The following is a 20,229-nucleotide window of genomic DNA, read 5'->3' on the forward strand; positions in this document are numbered from 1 at the left end:
TTAGCTGTCTTGGAAGGCAGATCCGATGGAAGCCTTCACACTGCTTCACGAAGCTCAGTTTAACCACGCTGAAAAGTCGCAGAAGTTTAAACAAACAAACAAACAAGACAACAACACTCCAAAGTCAACAATAATTTGCTTTGACATTTGTTCCCGGCACTCCCCACCCCCTGCTTGGAACTGTGCCCTGTTGGCCACGGGGAAACGCGTCCCGTGGGTGGGCAGGGCTGGGGCGGGCGGTGGGACGGGCTGGGGGCGGCCCCACGGGGGACCCACGGCCGGTGCCGCTCACAGCCCCAGACCTGCTCCCGACATGGACTGCGGAGTCATCACCTCCAAGACCGTGCTGCTGCTGCTCAGCCTCGCCTTCTGGGTACCGCGGGGGTGATGAGGGGGGTGTCCCGGGCGGGGGGTGCGATGGGGCGGCTCTGGCAGAGGGAGACGGCGCTGCGGGACGTGTCCGTGTTCCCGGCGTTTCCAGAGTTAGCCGGGCGTTTAGCTTACCTGTGTGCAGGTGACTCGTACTTTTCCGTAGGAAACCCCGCTTACATATTTTTAAAGAACAGGAAAATTTAGAGGTTGAAGTTTCTAAAAAAACAAACAAACAAACAAACAAAAAACCAAAAACAAACTAGTAGTGTCGGAGGGTTTTTTTCTCTTTTTTCTTTTCTTTGTGAGATGTTTTTATTGTAGTAGTTTTTTCTGCTGGTGTTTTTAATTAAAGCAGTCTTCAAGCTCGTTTTGTGATCGGGAGCAAGTGGAACCGTGTGGGGCAATGGGATTTATGCAGGGGCTGCGCTCCACGTTTGGAGCGAGGGGCGTTTTGGGGCAGGAAAATGGCTGAGAACTTTGTTCCGACTGTGTTCCTGGCGCAGTTACAGCTTTCCGAATCACTTCCTCGATGATTACTTACAATCAGGGCTAAAAAACCGAGGGTGCAGTTGTGTACTTTTGTAGCCTAATCCCCGCTGGTTTAGGGGGGTCGGCACCGGGCGCGGCCACCTCGTGACAGCGACAGCGGGGCTTGGGGTGGGTGGCTGTGCAGAAAAATAGGGTTTTTTTTCTGGTTATCAGCCTTGGGCTTTTCCCCTCTGTGGGGAAGTTTGGAAAAGCCCCCGCACCACCGCCGCCGTCAGCCGGGGACTTGAGTGCTGCTGTTGCGGGGCCCCTGTTGAACCTCGTGTGCGTGTCAGTGCCGTGGTTTGGGGGTTCGCATCCTCTGGGTAGCGCCGGAGTGTTTTCCAAACGGTGTTTTGCCAAGGATGCTTCCAGTGGTAGCCTGGGAGCGAGGGATCGGGAGTTGCTCAGCATGGCAGCACCCCCTGGCTCTGGGTGAAACGGGGAAGGCAGAGGGCTTTTTCTAAAGAAAAAAAAAAAAAAAAAAAAGAGAATTAAAGAGAAGAACCGGAGTATTCCCAGACAGAGAAACTACATGGAAAAGAAGGGGGGAAAAAAGGGCAAAAGAGGAAATACTACTTGAATGAAACCCTGAGTGAGGTCTCGTGGGGTGTGGTGTGCCCTGTTTTGTAAATATGGGACTTGGTGCTGGCTGTCATGAGGAGCTTGTCCCTTGGTCCCGTGCCTCCTTTATGGAGCTCTGCACCATTTATTGCTCTGTGTGCTCCAGGTAATTTTTGTACCACTGACACGAACAAGCATAGCAGGCTGTGTTTACTGCTGCACGTCAGGGAACATGATCTCACCACATATATTTGTTTTGTGGTGTGGGTTTTTGTTTTTTTAATAGCCACGGAGAAACATTGGAGCATCCCACTCGTTCTATGTGGAAAGCCCCTGAGCTTCAACTCAGGTGAAACTCAGGTTAGCATTGTTGTTTGTCTTCTTAAAAATGAAACAACAGCCTTATGTCCTCCTAGGAAAGCCCCTGGTACTTTTTTTTTCTGCTATAGGGGAACTCTCAAATCATGACTGAAGCTATTAGGTCATGTGGATCCCTGGACCATCACAATTATCCTTCTGCATGTCTGTAGCATCTGAGTTTGGGGTGACCCAGACCAGCCCTTTGGGTTGTTTTTTAATCCAAGGAAGAGCAAGGCAGCCCCAGAGCTTGTGGCATTTAGATGCTGCTGCCACCATTATATGTGGTAATCACATTCCAGCAGCAGAACGGCAGAACCTGGAATTCAGGTTTTAGGAGGGTGGAGAGGGAGGGACTGATTCTTTCATTCTCCTTCAGAACATTTCTAGCAGCTGGAGCTCTGTAAGTACAAGGCGCCAGATGATTATCAAAACACAAGATTTGCAAAGAACTTGGAGCCCTTCTCTAAGGAGTAATTCATGTCCAGGCATTGTATGCTGCAGATCTTGCCCGGCTTGGAAGTGATTATGGAAAATAATTCACCACCTGCGTATTCAGCAGCTGGTGCAGCTCTTGTTCTTTGGCAAAAGTTATTACTTAGGAATATCCTAAAAAGGCAAAAAATCCTCTTTCGGCTTTCTGATCTTTATCGTTGTGCAGGAGTGAGGAAAGTCAGGTCTTCCAGAATGACAAATAGAAGCTCCCTAAATGAGGTGAAAAAATCAGCTTCTTTCTTACACCAGGCTCAGCATCCTATTTGCAGGTCATTCCGTTGGTGGAGAGGCTGTAAATGTGCCTAACCCCCAAACAAGGCATTGACTGAAGGGTTTGTTAACTACACAGTTGCCATTGTGGTGCTTCAAGTTGTGGGAGTTCTGTCGACCTCCAGTTTCACTTTTTAGCACCTACTAATTAGGCCCGAGTGCATGGTTGTTTTGGTGTGTGTTTATCTCCTCTAGGTGAAGAGTGGCAACGCTGGTTTAGCTAAAAGAGGGAGAGGAAGGGTCAGAGGAGACTCAGGTGTTCTTGGCGATGTCTTTTGAGGGGATTTGGCTGGGTGGGATGTGTTGATGCTCTTTGAAGGAAAGAGGTGAAATGCTGATGTTCGCTTGCTGGTCCAAGAAAACAAGCTGGGAATCTGGAAACCAGATGGAAAGTTTCATGGTCCAAAATTTCTGTATCATGTGAACTGAACACCATCCCAGGGTGCTTTCCTTCAACCCCCCTCCTTCAGCCCTAAAGCTGTGCTGTTGAACCCAGCACCTGCCCCTGCTCACCTTCAGCTTCATTGTCACTGAACAGACCTCTCTGCTGCCACAGAGGGTTTGGCATCCACAGGAGGTCCTGGGCACTGGGATGTGGACTTCCATGATCCTTCTGGGTCCCTTCCAACTCCGGATATTCCATGATTCATCACCAGAAGGCTACATGAGCTGTTCCTGCAGCGAAAATCCTGTTTGCCCGGGTTTCCCATTCACTTTTAACCAAGGGTGGGCACATTCCCAGTCCTGCTTCACTTGCCCAGCAGCAGGGAGGAAGGTAAAGATAAGTTATTGCCTGGGTGGGTTTAGCAGGACCGGGGAGAGAGCAGAATTTGGTCTGTTGACAGCAACAGGACTCCCCAGGGAGAAGCAGCCCAGGAGCTGGATCCTGTCAGGGTGTGCTCTCTCCACCTGTGAGCAATGAAGCCAGACTCTCGTTTCCCCAGCTCATCCCGAGCTCCCTCCACACCCACACATCCTTAGGTTGCATTTGAGCTGATTACAGGCCATTCAGGAGCTTTATTGACTCTTCAGAAGACGCAGCTGGGTTTTGCCTCCTTGCCACCAAGAGATCTGAACTACAATTTCTGGGCTGGGATTTGACTCCGTAGCGTCACAGAATCACAGAATGGTTTGGGTTGGAAAGGACCTTAAACTCATCGAGTTCTGCCCCCCTGCCATGCGTAGGAACATCTTCCACTAGACCAGGTTGCTCAAGCAATCACAATATTGCTGTGGTATCACTTTTAAGTAATTTTTAGTAAGGGGGGGGGGGGGATAAGCCTACCCATAACAAAAATGGTTTGAAATCACTTTGTGCCATTGATGGGTGGTTGGGAAATGCTTGCTCTGAAGCCCCAATCAGAGAGAGGAAAAAAAATAAAAAAAAAAAAAGGGGGGGAAGGGAAAGTATAATCCCTCAATGAGATGAAAAATGTGGTGAAAAGCAGAGGTTGTGTTGAGATTATTGCACCAGTAATCTCCACCTTCATTGTTAGAGGTGGGGGTATTCTCCAGGGAGTCATTAGAGGTCTTGGGTGTCTGTGACCTGTTTCTCACCTTTCTTCCATCTGTTCTTAGGCAAATCCTTAATCCTGCCTGGAGCTGCCTTCTGTACCTGACAGTGGGGGACAGGCAGCTCTGCTGGGTTTTAGCACTCCCTGTGATACTGGCAGAGAGGTGGGAGAGCTGTGGGAGCAGCGTCCGTGGTGGAAAAAGCTGCTTAACCAAGAACTGCGATGAGGTTGTTTCCTTTTAGTACATCCAGCGAGTGAAACTGGTTTGTTCACTGGCTTCTGAAAGGGCTCAGGACCAAGTTTCCCCTTTAGATTCCTTATTTCTGCTCCTCTGATGGAGCTTCTGAGTCCCCCAGGGCTGAGGGGGATGTTTTGACCCAGCTCAAGGAGTATTGGGTAGGAAGGGGAAAGCATTGATGGTTAGAACAGGGTGATCTTTAAGGTCCCTTCCAACACAAACCATTCTGATTTCTGCCTCGTTGCTGAACTGTGGTGGAAGAACAGCCACATGATCCAGAGTGGTCACAGGACAGGGCTGATGTCAGGGCTTTCTTACGGGGTCTGGGCACTTTGGGGTGATCCTCTTGAGTGTGCCTTGAAAGGGTAAAGTTCCTCCTTGTTTTAGACTATTCTGCCCAAAATCAGGAAGCGGAAGTACACTGACTTCCAGGAAAATCTGCTTTGCTGTGCGCGTGGGGGCCTCACGGACAAAATGAAAACGAGGAGCTGGTGCTGTGTGGTCAGGACAGGGCAAATGTCGGGATGGGGATGTGGATTCTGAGGAATAAGCTCAGTGAGACTGTCCCCAACGGTCCCTGAGACTGTGGAATGACCTGCTGGAGGACACTTTGTTGAGGGGGAACAGAAAGCAGCTCTGCTGCAGATGATATGAACGGAGTACTTCCTTTTCCCTGAAAGCACTGTCAAGCTTTACCATGGAGCTGGCAGGGTCCCTTTGCATCAGGAGAATCCCAGCCTGCACTTCTCCTTGCAGGAGGAGGCACACAGCAGCCACATGGCCCTGCTGTCCTCATCCCTTCCCTCCTAGCTGGATGACAGGCACTATTTCAGGGTGGATTAGAGGCATCTTCCCTGTCACCGGCTCCTAGATGTTTCCCTGGGCTTCAGGATTAGCTCCACTGTGACTTAGGTGCACCTTTGGTTTAGTCATCTGGTGTCTGAGCCTGGAACAGCTGGCTGAGAAACTAGGGTGGTTCTGGGGTTAAATATTGACCTAGAGGGTGTTCTGTGTCCAAACAGGCTACTCAAATCCAAACCAGCCTGGCACTGGCTGATAAATCCATCCATGCTCCACTGGAGTTACAGCAAGCTTGTGCCCAATGTGTTTTGGGAGAATACAAGTAAAAAGGGTGGTGCTGCTTTCTCCTTGTCGTGGTCTTATTGTCCTCAGAAGTGTGTGATGCTCCATGATGGTGATCAGCAGCAGCATCCTGACCCCAAGGCAGGGATTTAAGCATTAGAAGTTGGAGGATTTTGGGCAGGATTCCCTGCTTTGTAGTGGTGTGCAGTGTCTCCATGAGGACATCCCACCCTTTATGCTTTGTAGGGTACATGCTGGCTTTTAGGGATGGGAAAATAACCCTGAAATTAGGCTTGGGGAACAGAGGAAGATGTGCTAGGACAACTCTTAAGGAGAACATTTATTTAATATAACTTGCAAACAAGCTCATTAAACCCAAAGTCCACTCTTGAGTGTGTGAGTTTGCAGCATATAAAAACTGCAAGTAAACGTTGGGTTAGGTTTGGAGGTTTTTTTCTCCTGAAAAGGGAGATACATGTTGTCAGGACATTTTGACTGCTGCTCATTGTTTTCATTTGAGGAAGAGAAGGGAAAAGCAAGCACTTCCCACCATACCCACGGAGCAGCCCCGGGGTGAGTTCTGAAGAAAGGCTGAAACATGTCCCATATGATGTATATTTAGGTCTAACATGCTTTGAAGTCTCCCGTGGCTTTGTGTCTCAGAACAGTTGCCTTGGTTATGTCCCACCTCTGTACGTCATGTGAGGAGACCGTGGTTTGAAGGTTTTAACTGATGGGTAAGGAGTGGTGCAGGATCAGTGGGAGGCCTCTCCCGGGGCTCTTGGTGCTGCTGGAGATTGAGGGTGGCTTGGGAGGGGCTTGTAGCTTTGGTGCTCTTTGCTCCAATCCAAAGCCAACTTGCCAAGTGCAGTATTTTTTATTGTTTTGTGAATCAGTGTTTTCACAACTCGGGGGTCTGAGGGAACACAGCAAGTGTGTGTACTACTGTGAGACCCCATCCTGCCTCCAGCCCCGGGGTCCAGCATCTCAAGAACGTGGAGCTGCTGGAGCAGGTCCAGAGGAGGCCATGGAGATGCTCCCAGGGCTGGAGTCCCTCTGCTCTGGAGCCAGGCTGGGAGAGCTGGGGGGGTTCACCTGGAGAAGAGAAGGATCCAGGGAGAGCTGAGAGCCCCTTTCAGTGCCTAAAGGGACTCCAGGAGAGCTGGAGAGGGACTTGGGATAAGGGCTAGAGTGACAGGACAAGGGGGAATGGCTTCCCACTGCCAGAGGAGAGAGTTAAATGGGCTATTGGTAAGGAATTGCTGTCTGTGAGGGTGGGGAGGCCCTGGCACAGGTTGCCCAGAGGAGCTTTCCTCCACGGCTGTCCTTGCCCAGATGATGCTGCTTCAGCTCTTCTCTCTGGTGCCCAGTGACAGGACCAGAGGCAGTGGGCACAAACTGGAGCGTGGGAGGACCCCTCTGGACATCAGCAAACCCTCTTCCATTGTGAGGGTGACCTGAGCAGGGGACACAGGCTGCCCTGAAAGGTGGTGGAGTCTCCATCCTTGGAGATAGCCAGAAGCCATCTGGACCTGGTCCTCAGCAACCAGCTCTGGATGGCCCTGCTGGAGCAGGGGCTTGGACCAGTTGATCACCAGTGGTCTCTGCCACTCCAGCTCTTCTGTAAGCTTACCCTGCACTGGTGCATGTCCTGCCTGTCAAGCAGTGTCCATGAGGGGTGTGTGACCAGGAGCTGCAGCAGGGGTGGGTCCATCCCCTCCTGGGCAGTGTCTGATGGACACACTGCAGAGCCTGCCTTGTGCAGGTGGAGGGAAGGTCAGACACTGTCCTGGGTGAGGCCAGAGAACACAAGTATGGCAATAGCTGATTGATCATTCAGAGAAATGAATACCATAAGCAGGGTAGGAAATGGTAGCTGAGGCCAGGAGGTGCATTCCAGCTGGCAGAGCGTTAAATCCAGAACGGGAGAAGGGAGAGGAATCTGTGCCAGTGGAATGGGCAGTGCTGAGCTGGGGTTGACCTAATTGCTGGGGAGAAAACAGCTTTGTTTCGGGCCAAGGGAGACCTCCAGGCCTGGGGAGCTGCATGGTCTGTATGGGCTAAGAGGAGTTTCAAACAGGAGCTGTGAAGTGGTTGAAGTGAGCAAGGTTTTCTCAGGAGTGCCCAGTACCTTTGTGTTCCCCTGAAGTCAGTCTGTAGAAAACCTGTTGCCTCTGTGGGAATGGAGTAGTGCAGCAGCCAGGGAGGACTTGAAAATCTGGTGGTGAATGGGGAGAATAAATCTTGTAGCACAACAAGGCAGCAAGGGAGCCAGAAAGTAATCCCCCTTGTCATGCAACCTGGCTGTTGGGTAATAAAATACATTATTTATGGAGGAAATGTACAAGCCCTTTCGAGCAGAGGATTTACCTGTCAAGGTAAATAAAAAACGCTTTTTGTCCACAGAAAGAAAACCCCAAACCCAGAGATATGGAGTGTCTTCTGCAATAAGGAGGGGATGGGGAGCTGTAACTGAGACCAGTGTTGCTGGTATTCAGTTCTTGATATGGTAGGCATGGGAGCAGCACGGTAGAGGGAAACACTTGGCAAACTAATAATTGGAGATGATATCCCATTCTGTCCTGTGGCACATAAAAACTGCTGAAAAGGTGATAGCATCGTAGGTGTTGGATGGGAATGCAAAACATCAGCATCAGATGTTGCATTGGATGAGGTGCCCGTACTCAAATCACTGCTATGCAAAGACACTGCTGAAAAAAGCAGTTTTCAAGCCTTAAAATTACCTCAAACACCTCCATGAGCTGACTGGGGAGTGAAGAATTAGAAGGGAGTGGTTTGGAAAGGGTTTTTGTGGATATTCGTAAGCTCTCCCAGTATGTATGTGTAGTAGTCTGCGGCAGAAGGCAACTGGTATTACTGTTTCAGGATAAATAGTAGTATTTATCTTGTCTGGTTTTGCCTGTAAAAAGTTAATGACATGTGACAAAGTCAAACCAGCCCGAGTCTTGTGCTGGGGCTGACATTAGTGCTGGCCCTGGGAAAGTCCCGTTTGATGTCTGGGGGAGAGTCTCATGGCCTCAATTTTTTACTGTGTAGAGGCTGCATCTTGCTGGACACACAGGGTGAATTTGGAATTTACGCCGTTCTTAAGCTTCTCCTTTTACCCTTACAGCTTTGTTACTCTGCATTTTTAACTGACCAGTCTTTTAAAAAGGAAGTCTTATGCCGGTCCAGAGTAGCAGACCAAGTCGTAGAATCAACACTCTGAAATAGGAAGATGGTGGGAGAAACCTTTAAAAAAACCCCACAAAACCTCCAACCAACAGACACTGCATTTTAGTTTCGTGGTTAGTAGTTTGGCCCCTTTGCTTTATTTTATCTGGGTTTGGCAGGGGACAAAGAGACCTGTGCTGATAGCTGCAAACAAACACAAACCTCTGTTCTCAACCATCACATACGTTTGGCTTATTAAAACAAATAAGGGAAAGTGGAAAAGTATCTGTTCTGCCTGACTGAGAGATGCAAATTTTATATCTAAATATATATAAATATTTTTTCTATTTCAGAGGGAATTTTAAGGGGCCCCTTCTATGGCTGTGACAGTGATAAGGTGTTGCAAAGTATTTGCATGGCCATAAGTCTGTAGAAAGGCAGGTGCTTATGGTCATCAGCATGCAAAAACAGTGGAACAAAAAGTAAAAGTCTTGTTGTACTTTAAAAATTTATAAAATCTACTATTTTCCAATGGCTGTCCTGTTCTGTGTCAGTGAGACAGCCCAGACTTCTCATAACCATCCTGTCCCATTCTGTTTTGTGGGGGAGATTGAATATTCTCGGGGCTGTTTGTGCATTAGGTGGTTGTTGTATATATACCTGTGTGTGCTGGCTGGGTTGAGTATGGAAAAGGTGTGTGAAGTCAGAGTGGCCAGCCCAAGTCCTGCCGAAACACCAGCCTGGGAAAATGTGGTCATTACAGCTTTACTTTCTTTTCGCTCAGCCCCAAGGAGTCCGTTTTTCACACCGAAATAGTTTCTCTGCTTTCTGTCAAGGGCATGGAGTATCAGGAATTCTGGCATTAGGTCGCTGAAGGGTGGGAGCTGTGGTGGGTGAGGCAGCAGGGGCGGCCGCAGCTTTGCTGCTCAGCTGTGGAAAGGGGCTTTCTTGCAAAATTTCCACTCGCCCCCTCTCTTCATCTTGTCTCAGGGGAGTCGCCAGCGTTGTAACCAAGCACCAGCAGCATTTCCGGGCTCCCTGACGAGTCAGCTGGGGCAGTCTGGGGAGGAAGGGGTCAGGTCTGGGTGTCCTGCTTGGCCGTTGGTGGACCAGGGGAACTGGTTCTCCCACACCCGCCCTGCCTCACTCCTTGGCTGCCCTGGGCTGAGCCTCACCCCTGCACTGTGTGATCCTACTCTGCACTGAACTCCTCCGAAACACAGCCTCCAAGCAGGACAGTAACAACAATTGTGAAGAGCAATAACAATTTCTAGTGTGAATTTCTTGGAGTAATCATGGCAACCTTGGACATAATTTTGTTTGAAAATGTGTTTGACTAATCATGAAGGAGGAGGTATTTGATCTCTTCCTCCTCAAAAGTAGCTGCTCAAACTGGCCTTTGTGTTTGTGAGATTGTTTTGGTTTTTTTTTTTTCCTTGAGATCCAACAGAAACCTGTTTATTCTGGTGTACTTTCCTGGGCAGATGCTTAACAATTTTCAGTCAAGATCTAGCTTCAGCAGCACAATGGACATTTCTTGTTGTACTTCTCTTCTAAAGAAGCTTCCTCTTAGATCTAGGATTGGGCTGAAGGTTTTGTGATGTTGAGGTGAAAAAACCCTCCACCAGATTTTTAACCTGCCTTAAGTACTGGGAAGGCTTGAGGAGAGAGTTCTGACTTAACGTTCCGATGTATTTTTCATCTTTACTTTCAAATTGAGTTTGTCATGGGACTCATCTGCAAAAATAAGTCAGGGAACAGATCATTATTGGTGATACCTTCCACTCCTGAGTGACCCTGCTCTTCGGAGTTCTTCACTTTGAATTAAAAACCATAGGTGAAGTCGTGGCTGCACCTCAGTTTGTGGGGCAAAATGGCAGATTGCTGTAAGTCAGATCTTTACCCAAAGTCTTCTGGTTTTACCTGAGCCCATTTCCTTTTTCTGCTTGGAAGCAGAAGTTTGGAAAGCAAAATAGACCTCTTACTGGCTGTGTTTTGTCTCTGGATAGAAACCAGGCAGTCCTGAGTACTGCAATAAAAACCTGCTGTGAAAGTGCTTTATTTGATGTCCTTGAACTCAAGGCTGGACCCCATGATGTTTGATTGCTGTCGTGGAGCTTTGCTAGTCCTGGCTTTAGGGGACTTCTGTGAATTGGCTTCACAATCTATTTTTTTTTTTTTTTTAATTTGTGGTAGCCCTTCACTTGCAACACGGTTTTTCTTAGTTCCCCGCAGTTGGTCTGTTTAGCATTTCCTGTGCTGCTTCCTTTGCACTGCATGTTGAGCACGCTGGAAATGGGTAGAAAATGGGGAGTATGAGTGAGAGATGAAGAATGTGTCTGTTGTCTAAATCGATTGCAGATGGATAATGGAAATATTGGGGGATTATTTTCTGTCAGACACCCTGTAGGAAGATTAAATTATGGAGGAAACTGTCTTTATAAGTACAAAACTACTTGTGGAGGCCGGGACCAGAGGTTTGCAGAAGAACAGGGCTGTCCATTCTCTGAAGATGAACACTCTAACGTTTACACATTCACTAAGTCACAAGGCAGTTTAGTTGTGCACTTTTTGACATGACATTGCTCCCAAATGCAGATGACTGATTTACTTGCCAAAGACATTGTTTATGCCATTTTGTACCGCAGCTGTTCAGTCTTTGCTGCCTTTCCTGTGATTTTGGGGTACAAGCACAGTGGCTGGAAGCATCACCATGTTGTGTCTGTGATCATGGTGGAGGAGCTCTGGGGCCCAGGATGTGAAGCTGCTGGAGAGAATCCAGAGGAGGCCACGGAGATGCTCCCAGGGCTGGAGCCCCTCTGCTCTGGAGCCAGGCTGGGAGAGCTGGGGGTTTCAGCTGGAGAAGAGAAGGATCCAGAGAAACCTGAGAGCCCCTTCCAGTGCCTAAAGGAGCTCCAGGAGAGCTGGAGAGGGACTGGGGACAAGGGATGGAGGGACAGGACACAGGGAATGACTTCCCACTGCCAGAGGGCAGGGTTAGATGGGATATTGGGAAAGAATTGTTGTCTGTGAGGCTGGTGAAACCCTGGCACAGGTTGCCCGGAGAAGCAGCTTTGCTTCCTTCTCTGTGGCTGTCCTTGCCCAGACGGTGCTAATTCAGAACAGAGAATAGGTGGATGTGCATCCAGCCTTTCAGGCCAGAAATACAGGATATACTTTGCTCTTTTTGTGCAATTTAAGGCCAAGCATGATGGAGGTGCTGTGTCCCCAGCCCCAGCTTTAGTGCTGCTGCCACTTTTGAGTTCAGGAACACAGTGTTGGAGGAGAAGCTGAGGCTGCTCCTCCTGGACACCTCGCTCCTCTGGTGAAGTGAGAAGGCAGCGGTGCCTTTTGAGGTAAAGTGGTCTCACCCTTTCCCTGCATCCCTGAAAAGGGGTGGGAGGAAGAAGCCTGGGTTGTTCTACACCTGCAGACAGGGAAATGGGAAAGATTTTCCTCAATGGGAGGAAATTTTAGGAACTGCTTTTAATCATTAGCACCACTTGAAAACCCAGTGCATGTGGAGAAGAAAAACAAAAACCCCCTGAGAACTGGTGATCCTATTCCTTTTCCTGATACTCTTTGTAGATGACCTGCTGCATGAGCCCCAGCACAGCAGGATCTTGCATGGCATGTACTAAATGTCTCTAAGCGTTAGTTTGATCCTGTTTTCACCACTTGGTGCATATGATCCCAGTAATTCTGAGGTACAGGCATCGCCCAGGAACGCGACAGTGTGGGATGGGAGCTGTCTGAAACAAAGGATGTTCCTGCACTTGGCATTAATTGAAGGGCAGGCAAGAGACTAGGCTAGAGGGGAAAGAGCTAAACAAGGTAAGGGAATTAGTCCTGGCTCCAGCATGAGGAGTGTTTGATTTAATTAAAAGGTACAGTGCTGGGGGAGTAATGAACTGTTCCAGAGCTAGATGATGAAATCGTGCTGTGGCCTGTTGTGAAAACAGACTGGTTTCCCTCAAGTTTCCAGAATGTGAATATGGATGGTGCTTCATTTTACTTGTGCTGCAGCATTATAGAGGGTAGATGAGCATTCCTAACTCCTGAGAGGTTTTTTTATGCCATTGATGAGGTTTGGCAGGGCATGGCTGAGTCTTTCAGTGTTATTTCCAGGCCTCTACTGTGGATAAAAGTCTTCAGTCTCCAGGGTGTCACTGGTGTGCATTGGCCTCAATCAGCAAAACATCCTTCTGAGGGAGAGATTAATTTAGAAGCTGCAGAAATCTGTTTCCTGCAGGAAAAGGAGGGACCGTGTTTTGCTGAGACCAGTGGTTTGCCTTAGTGGTTAATGCTGTTGACAGAGTGGGAAGGATGAATTTTTCTCAGGGGGAAAAAAAAAGCCCCAAATCCACAACACATCCTCCTGAAGGTGTCCAAGGGACGCCTGGACGTGGCACTCAGTGGGGCTGGGTGACAGGGTGGGGGTCGGGCACAGGTTGGACTCGATGGTCTTGGAAGGCTTTTCCAACCAAAATGATTCTGTGATCCTGTAAGTTGATTCCTGCAAATGCAGCATAGGGTGGGTGACCTTGAGTGTAGTAGCAGCTAACCAAGGCAACACCAGCCACCTGGATGATAGAAGAAGAAGAAGAAAATATTAAAGCAAAAATATTGTGGTCCTGAGTGAGCCAGAGCTAAGATTAGTGTATGTGTGAAAAGAATCGCAAGGTCAAGCTGGAAAGCTGCTTGAAGCATGATTGTTCGTTGTGGCTGAAGGCAGCCACGGGAGTGTCTGTGTGGAATGTGTGCAGATAAGTAACACCTGGCCTGGCTTGATAGCTCGGACCCTCATTCTGTATAAAAATGGAGTAATAAAGTTACAAGAGAGCTCTGCCTGGACAAAGTCTGTCTCCCGTGGATTCATTTGCCCAAAAGGGTGCTGAGTGAGGGACTTTTGCCGCACTTGGGTAGGCAGTTTGAGCTTGGCCTTCTGCAGAAACACTGTCTGATACATGTTGATAGACTCCAGCATTTCAGCTCGGCTAAAGAGGTGCCTTATTAAGTAGAGGAGCGATCCAGTGAATTTTGTCTTCTCTGTGTTCAAGTTTGAATGGGTAGCTAGTTCGGTTAGTAGTTTCAGACACAGCATTTTTTTTCCTTCTTCTTTGCACGCTGCAGTCACTACTTCTAGAGTTGCAATATTAATTGCACTATTACAGAACGTCGCGTGTTTACTTTCCTGGGCAGATGCCTAACAGAAAAACAGCTAATAACTTTCTTCCCTTGCGTTTCAGGCGGCAGCAGCGGGTCTGAGCTATGTTGGGGCGTACGTCATTAACACCTACAAGAGCTATGACAACTTCCTGCAGGACAAGTACGCCGTGCTGCCCGCCGTGATCATCATCTGCGTGGCTGTGGTGATGTTCGTCATTGGGCTCATCGGCTGCTGCGCCACGTTCCGGGAGTCTCGAGTTGGTCTGGGGCTGGTGAGTGTTGCACGTTCTTGAGCGTCTTCTTCTTCTTCTTCACGCTGCTGCACGGTGTGGGAGGTGCTAGGCTAAACCTTGGGACGCAGGAAACAGAAAGTGAAACGTTATTGGGATGCCACTGAAGCACTGCTCGTTTGCGTGAGTTGTGTACTGCTGTGACATACTGACTGATGGTGAGTGAGGCACAGCCTGAATTGTTAGTGACACCAATGCCCCCTGCCGCGCGGGCAGTCTCATGGCTCTGCCTCTGATGAAGAGGAGTCTGGAAAGCACTGAGTTTTGAGAAGGTTTGGGTTGGAAGGGACCTTAAATATGCTGTTCCACCCCTCCTGCCATGGGCAGGGACACCTTCCACTAGACCAGGTTGCTCCAAGCCCCTTCCAACCTGGCCTTGGACACTTCCAGGGATAGGGCAGCAACAGCTTCTTCTGTTCTAAATTATTTTCTGTAAACTATTTTGGTTGTGGAGGCCACAACAGATAACAATAACTTACTGCTATAAACTAATGTGAAGTGTAATGTGCAGTTGAATTCAAATGCTGTGGAATTCTTCCTTACAGTCTCTCTCTTGTATTTGCAGTTCTTGGCCATTATCCTGGTTATCTTTATTGCAGAGGTATCCGCTTTTGTCCTGGGATTTGTTTACAGGGAAAAGGTAAGCAAAGAATTAGCATCTCTCTCTCAACCTAAAAGTAAAGAAAAGATCTTGCATTGTTGGATCATTTTTAATATATCCAGTTTTCTGGTACTTCATCTCCTATCCTGCAACCTGCGGAGCAAGTGGAACCAGCAGGGGAGACAAAATATGATTCTGATTCAGTGTTACCTGAATTTTATCCACATAGCTTGGTATTTGTTTTTGTTGGGACAAAGATCTTTTGCATTTTCTGCCAGATAAAACTCTTACGGCTCATGTTAAAACCATCTGCATATTTTTTTCTTTCTTTAAATAGGTAAAAACTGATGTGCAAGGCACGATGCGCTCAGTCTTTGAGCAGTATGATGGGAAAAACCCAGAGTCTACAGTTGTGGATTACTTGCAGGAACAGGTAAGAAAGTATTTCAATTGTCCTGGGAGTTATTTGGAAAAGAACAGTTGGGTCCTAAAGAAGGAATTTAGGCTGGAAAAGGAGGGGAGGAGATGTCTGGGGTGGTATCCTGGAACTCGGCTCTGTGTTTAGCATCTGGTTCTCCAAGGCAGCTGAGGGTGCTCCCCACTTTGCAGAGGTGATGTTTTCAGGCTCCTGGTGTGAAGTTCACGCAGTGAATGATTGTGTTGACAGAGTGGCATTTGGATCAGACCAAATAAGCAGGACAAATGAGTAACTGCTGCTGAGAACACTGCCCCACAAAACAGAAAGGTGACGGAATACTCTGTCCTTCAACTTGTCGCTTTCATATTGGAGCTTTCACAAAGAGTAAACCATGAAGGATGTAATGATGTATGAAAGGAGGTTGATTTATTGTATTTGTGATTGTTTTCCTGAAGCACTGCTGCTTGTAAATCTGCTGCATACGAAGGGCACCTCTGGTCCACTATGCCTAAGAGAGGCTTAACTCAACATGAACCTTCATATATATATATATATATATATATATATATATATATATAAAATCAATATGAATAAATGTAATACATATATTTATACATCCCTGTAACTGCCCTGTATTTGGCAGCTTCACTGTTGTGGGGTGAAGAACTACAGTGACTGGACGACCACACAGTGGTTTAATTCCACTGGGAACAACAGTGTCCCTCTGAGCTGCTGCCAGCAGGATGTGAAGAACTGCACGGGGCATCTGGATCAGCCACAGGAGCTCAACACTCGGGTGAGGATGAGGGGCTCGGGGTCACTGCTGGGCCATGATCACTCTCAGCCAGCAGGAACCACGGAGGAAAGCACATCAGGCTTTAGGGATATGCCCACAGCTATCTGGGCCAGGGGAGGAGACTCATGTAGGATTGACCATGCTGAATCTGGAGGATGAAGATGCTCCAAGGGCTGGAGCACTTCCGTGGTGGAGGCAGGCTGGGAGAGCAGGGGGTGTTCAGCCTGGAGAAGAGAAGGCTCCAGGGAGACCTTGGAGCCTCTTCCCATTCCTAGAGAATACCTGTATTGAAGATGAGATCAAACATTTTAGCAGGGCCTGTTGTGATAGGACAAGGGGTGATCGTTTTAAACTAAAAGAGGATCAATTTAGGTTAGATATAAGGATGAAGTTTTTTACAATGAGGGTGGTGAAACACTGGCACAGGTTTGTCCAGAGAAGCTGTGGCTGCCCCATCCCTGGGAGTGTCCAAGGCCAGGTTGGATGGGGCTTGGAGCAACCTGGAATAGTGGAAGGTGTCCCTGCCCAGGGCAGGGGGTTAGAACAGGATGATCTTTAAGGTCCCTTCCAACCCAAACCATTCTGTGATTCCATGAACTCCATAGCAGGTTTTTCAGTCTGGAGAAAAGCTCCTAGGTTGAGTTTTATAGATACCATTCCTGCTCTTCCTGTCTTTGCGTTTTGGGCACTTCCTTAAGTGACCTGAGCTAGAGGAGATTGGGAAGCAGCAAATGTCAGTGGATTGCGATTTGTCAGTGCTTCTCCTCAGGCCATCAGGTCTGGAAGACAAGAACAGAGTCCCTCGGGTCTGCAGTGGTTGATTAGGCAGGCCTTGCTTCCTTTAAGGGGTTGGGGAGGAAAAGAAAGAAAAAAGTCCAGCTGAATTAACATCATTTAATAGGTTTTCACCTCTCTCTTTCCTGGCAGGGCTGTGCAGAGGAGCTGGAGTCTGGGCTGCAGAGCGTTATCAGCTATGCCATGCTCGTGATCCTGGGGTTCGCCATTGTGAAGGTAAATGTTTCTGTCTCCTCCCTCATGGAAAACAGAACTGCCTGCCCTTTGATCTTGGGGCTTTTTCTTCTGCCATGTCCCATCAGCCTTTTTTCTGGCTCTGAAGTAAGACTCTGTTCCTCACTTGTGTTTCCAATTGTCTCCATTCCATCTGCCTAACAATGAGGGGAGGGATCCAAAAAGATAGTAGGGGATTTGGGATGGCAAGTCAATGGAGAATCCATTTCATCATAGTATCATAGAATGGTTTGGGTCGGAAGATCTTAAAGATCTTCCAGTTCCAGCCCCTGCCATGGTCAGGGACACCTTCCACTAGCCCAGGTTGCTCCAAGCCCCATCCAACCTGGCCTTGGACACTTCCAGGGACAGGGCAGCACAACTGTGCCAGGGCCTCACCACCCTCATAGCCAGGAATTCCTTCCCAGTATCCCATCTAACCCTGCCCTCTGGCAGTGGGAAGCCATTCCTCTTTGTGCTGTCACTCCGTGCCCTTGTCCAAATGCATGCTTAAATACTTTGCAGAACTCACTTTTTAAGTCCAGAATAACCCCAGAGGCTTTCACTGAAAGATAACTAGGAATTAATGCGGATGTATAAATTAATGGGGGAAACCAGGGAGGAAAATGTTGAGCTGGAACTGTTACTGGAAATTGATATGCAAAAATGCCGCTTTCTGCAGATGTATTTCTAAGTGTTTTTTCAGTACAATGGAGTCCTCTAATATACAGGTGTTGAGTCTGGTGACTGAAACAACAAACACAGCACTAAATCTCTTGGGCGCTCTCTCTTTCCAGTTCTTTGGCATGCTGAGTGTCTGTGTGCTGACTTGCAAGAAAGAAGAAAGTGGATACCAGCCTCTTTACTCAGGGGTGTTTGCTTAATAAACGGCAAAGATCAATTTTTCTTTTGCTTCCTGATGACAAAATAGACTCGTGACCATACCACAGCTTGGATTTGTGACTTCAGATAGCACCAGATGGTGTTACAGACTCCAGAAAGAAACGTACTTCTACCCTTCTTCCCTCTGCCCTGAAAACAGAAACGTGCAGCAGAAACTTTACATTTTAATCAGTAGACTGGTGGAGACTGCAGGAGGGGTTTCAGTTATCTGCACAAACCTCAGATCATTCCCCTGGCGAGGTTTAAACAGCAAAAGAAACTTTAGAACGCCAGGCTTAAATATGCTTCATAGACATGGGGATTTGTAATATGTTTTCTCTATATCTGTACAGTCGTGCAGTTTGGTTTTGGTTTTTCTTTTCCCCCTCTTTCTTACGGTCATTTGTTGTAATGCTGTTTCCTGCAGAGGCTGTTAGTGCAAGACAACCAACCCTGTGTTTAAAGTCTAGAACAGACATTTGGGTTGTTTTTTGAAGCAGCTATCAAATGTGAACAACCCCAGGTTAGGAGGGGATGTGTGTTTTGAGCTTCTGGGCTCAGAACATCTCTGTTTGCCTTATTTTTTATCTATTTCTTAATTATTGACATTAAAAAAAAATTTTACCTCCTTTTACTGATGCTGTTATGGTTTGCCTACACAAAGACAGACTGTGTCAGTCCATTTAATGTGGGAGTTGCCAGAGTTAGGGGATGAATCCAGCATGGAAGATGGGAGTCACAGGACATGTTGTCTCCACGTGGTTGTGTAGATGGGACCACTGGAGGGGTTAGTGCTGCTTTCACTGTCCCATGGAAGCTTTGACCACCTTTCTCCACTAGAAAATGTTTAAAAGATGCATTATTTTACAGAGCAGTTTCAATAACCTGCTGTAGCTCTGCATTCGCACATTTTCCTTTTTCCTTAACTCCGCTGGATGCGGTCACTGCGTGGATTTAACATGGTCCTTGCTTTAGTTCTTTAACTTGTTTCTATGTTAATCTGTTTATCAGCTCTTCAGGATGTGGGGAGGGCGGGAATTACCATCTGTTCTGTATCAGGGAATTGTGGAAAAGCAACACAATGTTTGCCTTTTTTTTTTTTTTCCCCTTGGAGAGATAAGCAGCCTGTCCTTACCAATAAACCTTTAAATTTGTAGCTAATTAGAAAAAATTAGTTCGGGGTAAGTCTTAAGCTGTTATCTCCATCCCTACCCCAAGAAAGAAATAAAGCAACGGGTGACTTTGTTCTATGGGAAACAGACCATGTATATGTTGAAAACTGACTTAACTGTTATTGAGGGCTCTCTCTTCTGTTGAATGCCGAAATAAACTGAATTTGTGTAATCAAGTAAAAAACGTGGCGGGTTTTTGTTGGTTCCTGGCGGGGGGAGAAGGTCTCTGGGGTGCAACAGGAGCGGGCGCCCCTCACGGCTGCCTCAGCCACGCCGCCTCCCTTCCCTGCTCCCCTCAGCGATCCCGCTCCCTTCCCTGCTCCCCTCAGCGATCCCGCTCCCTTCCCTGCTCCCCTCAGCGATCCCGCTCCCTTCCCTGCTCCCCTCAGCGATCCCGCTCCCTTCCCTGCTCCCCTCAGCGATCCTGCCTTCCCTTCCCGCTCCCCTCAGCGATCCCGCTCCCTTCCCTGCTCCCCTCCAGCGATCCTGCCTTCCCTTCCCTGCTCCCCTCAGCGATCCCGCCTCCCTTCCCGCTCCCCTCAGCGATCCCCTCCCTTCCCTGCTCCCCTCAGCGATCCTGCCTCCCTCCCTGCTCCCCTCAGCGATCCTGCCTCCCTTCCCTGCTCCCCTCAGCGATCCTCCCCCCTGCTCCCTTCCCCTGGTCCCCCCCCGCCTTCCCTGCTCCCCTCCAGCGATCCCGCCTTCCCTTCCCTGCTCCCCTCCAGCGATCCTGCCTTCCCTTCCCTGCTCCCCTCCAGCGATCCTGCCTTCCCTTCCCTGCTCCCCTCAGCGATCCCGTTCCCTTTCCTGGTCCCTTCAGCGACCCCGCCTCCCTCCCGGCTCCCCTCAGACCTCCCGCCTCCCTTCCCTTCTCCCCTCAGCGATCCCGCCTTCCCTCCCGGCTGCCCTCAGACCTCCCGCCTCCCTTCCCGCTTCCCTTCCCTGCTTCCCTCCGCGATCCCGCCTCCCTTCCCTGCTCCTCTCAGAGCTCCCACCTCCCTTCCCGTTTCCCTCAGCGATCCCGCTCTTCTCTCCCTGCTCCCTCAGCGATCCCGCCTCCTTTCTCGCTTCCCTCAGAGTTCCCGCCTTCCCTCCCCTCTCCCTTCAGGGATCTCGCCTCCCCTCCCTCCGCCTCTCGGAGCTCCCGCCTGCCTTTCCCGATCCCCTCAGCGCTCCCACCTTCCGCCCTTCTCTCTCTGCTCCCTCAGCGCTCCAGCCTTCCGCCCATCCCTTCCCGCCCTCCCGCCCTTTCCTGCTCGGAGCTCCCGCCTTCCCCCCCTTCCCTCCCCTCCCGCTCCAAT

At 48.8% G+C, this 20,229-nt stretch overlaps 1 protein-coding gene across 1 annotated transcript; it reads left to right on the plus strand.

Moving 5' to 3' along the window:
- The first annotated feature begins 275 nt into the window (after positions 1 to 275).
- On the plus strand, positions 276 to 19,112 carry LOC113989580 (tetraspanin-36-like). The gene is made up of 7 exons (XM_027724321.2): positions 276 to 373; positions 13,842 to 14,033; positions 14,617 to 14,691; positions 14,990 to 15,085; positions 15,714 to 15,866; positions 16,794 to 16,877; positions 17,672 to 19,112. Exons 1-7 carry the CDS (start codon positions 314 to 316, stop codon positions 17,756 to 17,758), a joined length of 747 nt encoding a protein of 248 aa, XP_027580122.1. The 5' UTR covers positions 276 to 313; the 3' UTR covers positions 17,759 to 19,112.
- The last annotated feature ends 1,117 nt before the right edge of the window (positions 19,113 to 20,229 follow it).

The sequence above is a fragment of the Pipra filicauda genome, unplaced genomic scaffold (genome assembly GCF_003945595.2).
Source record: "Pipra filicauda isolate LSUMZ 115617 unplaced genomic scaffold, ASM394559v2 scaffold645_size190756_pilon, whole genome shotgun sequence".
NCBI classification, from domain to species: Eukaryota; Metazoa; Chordata; class Aves; order Passeriformes; family Pipridae; genus Pipra; species Pipra filicauda.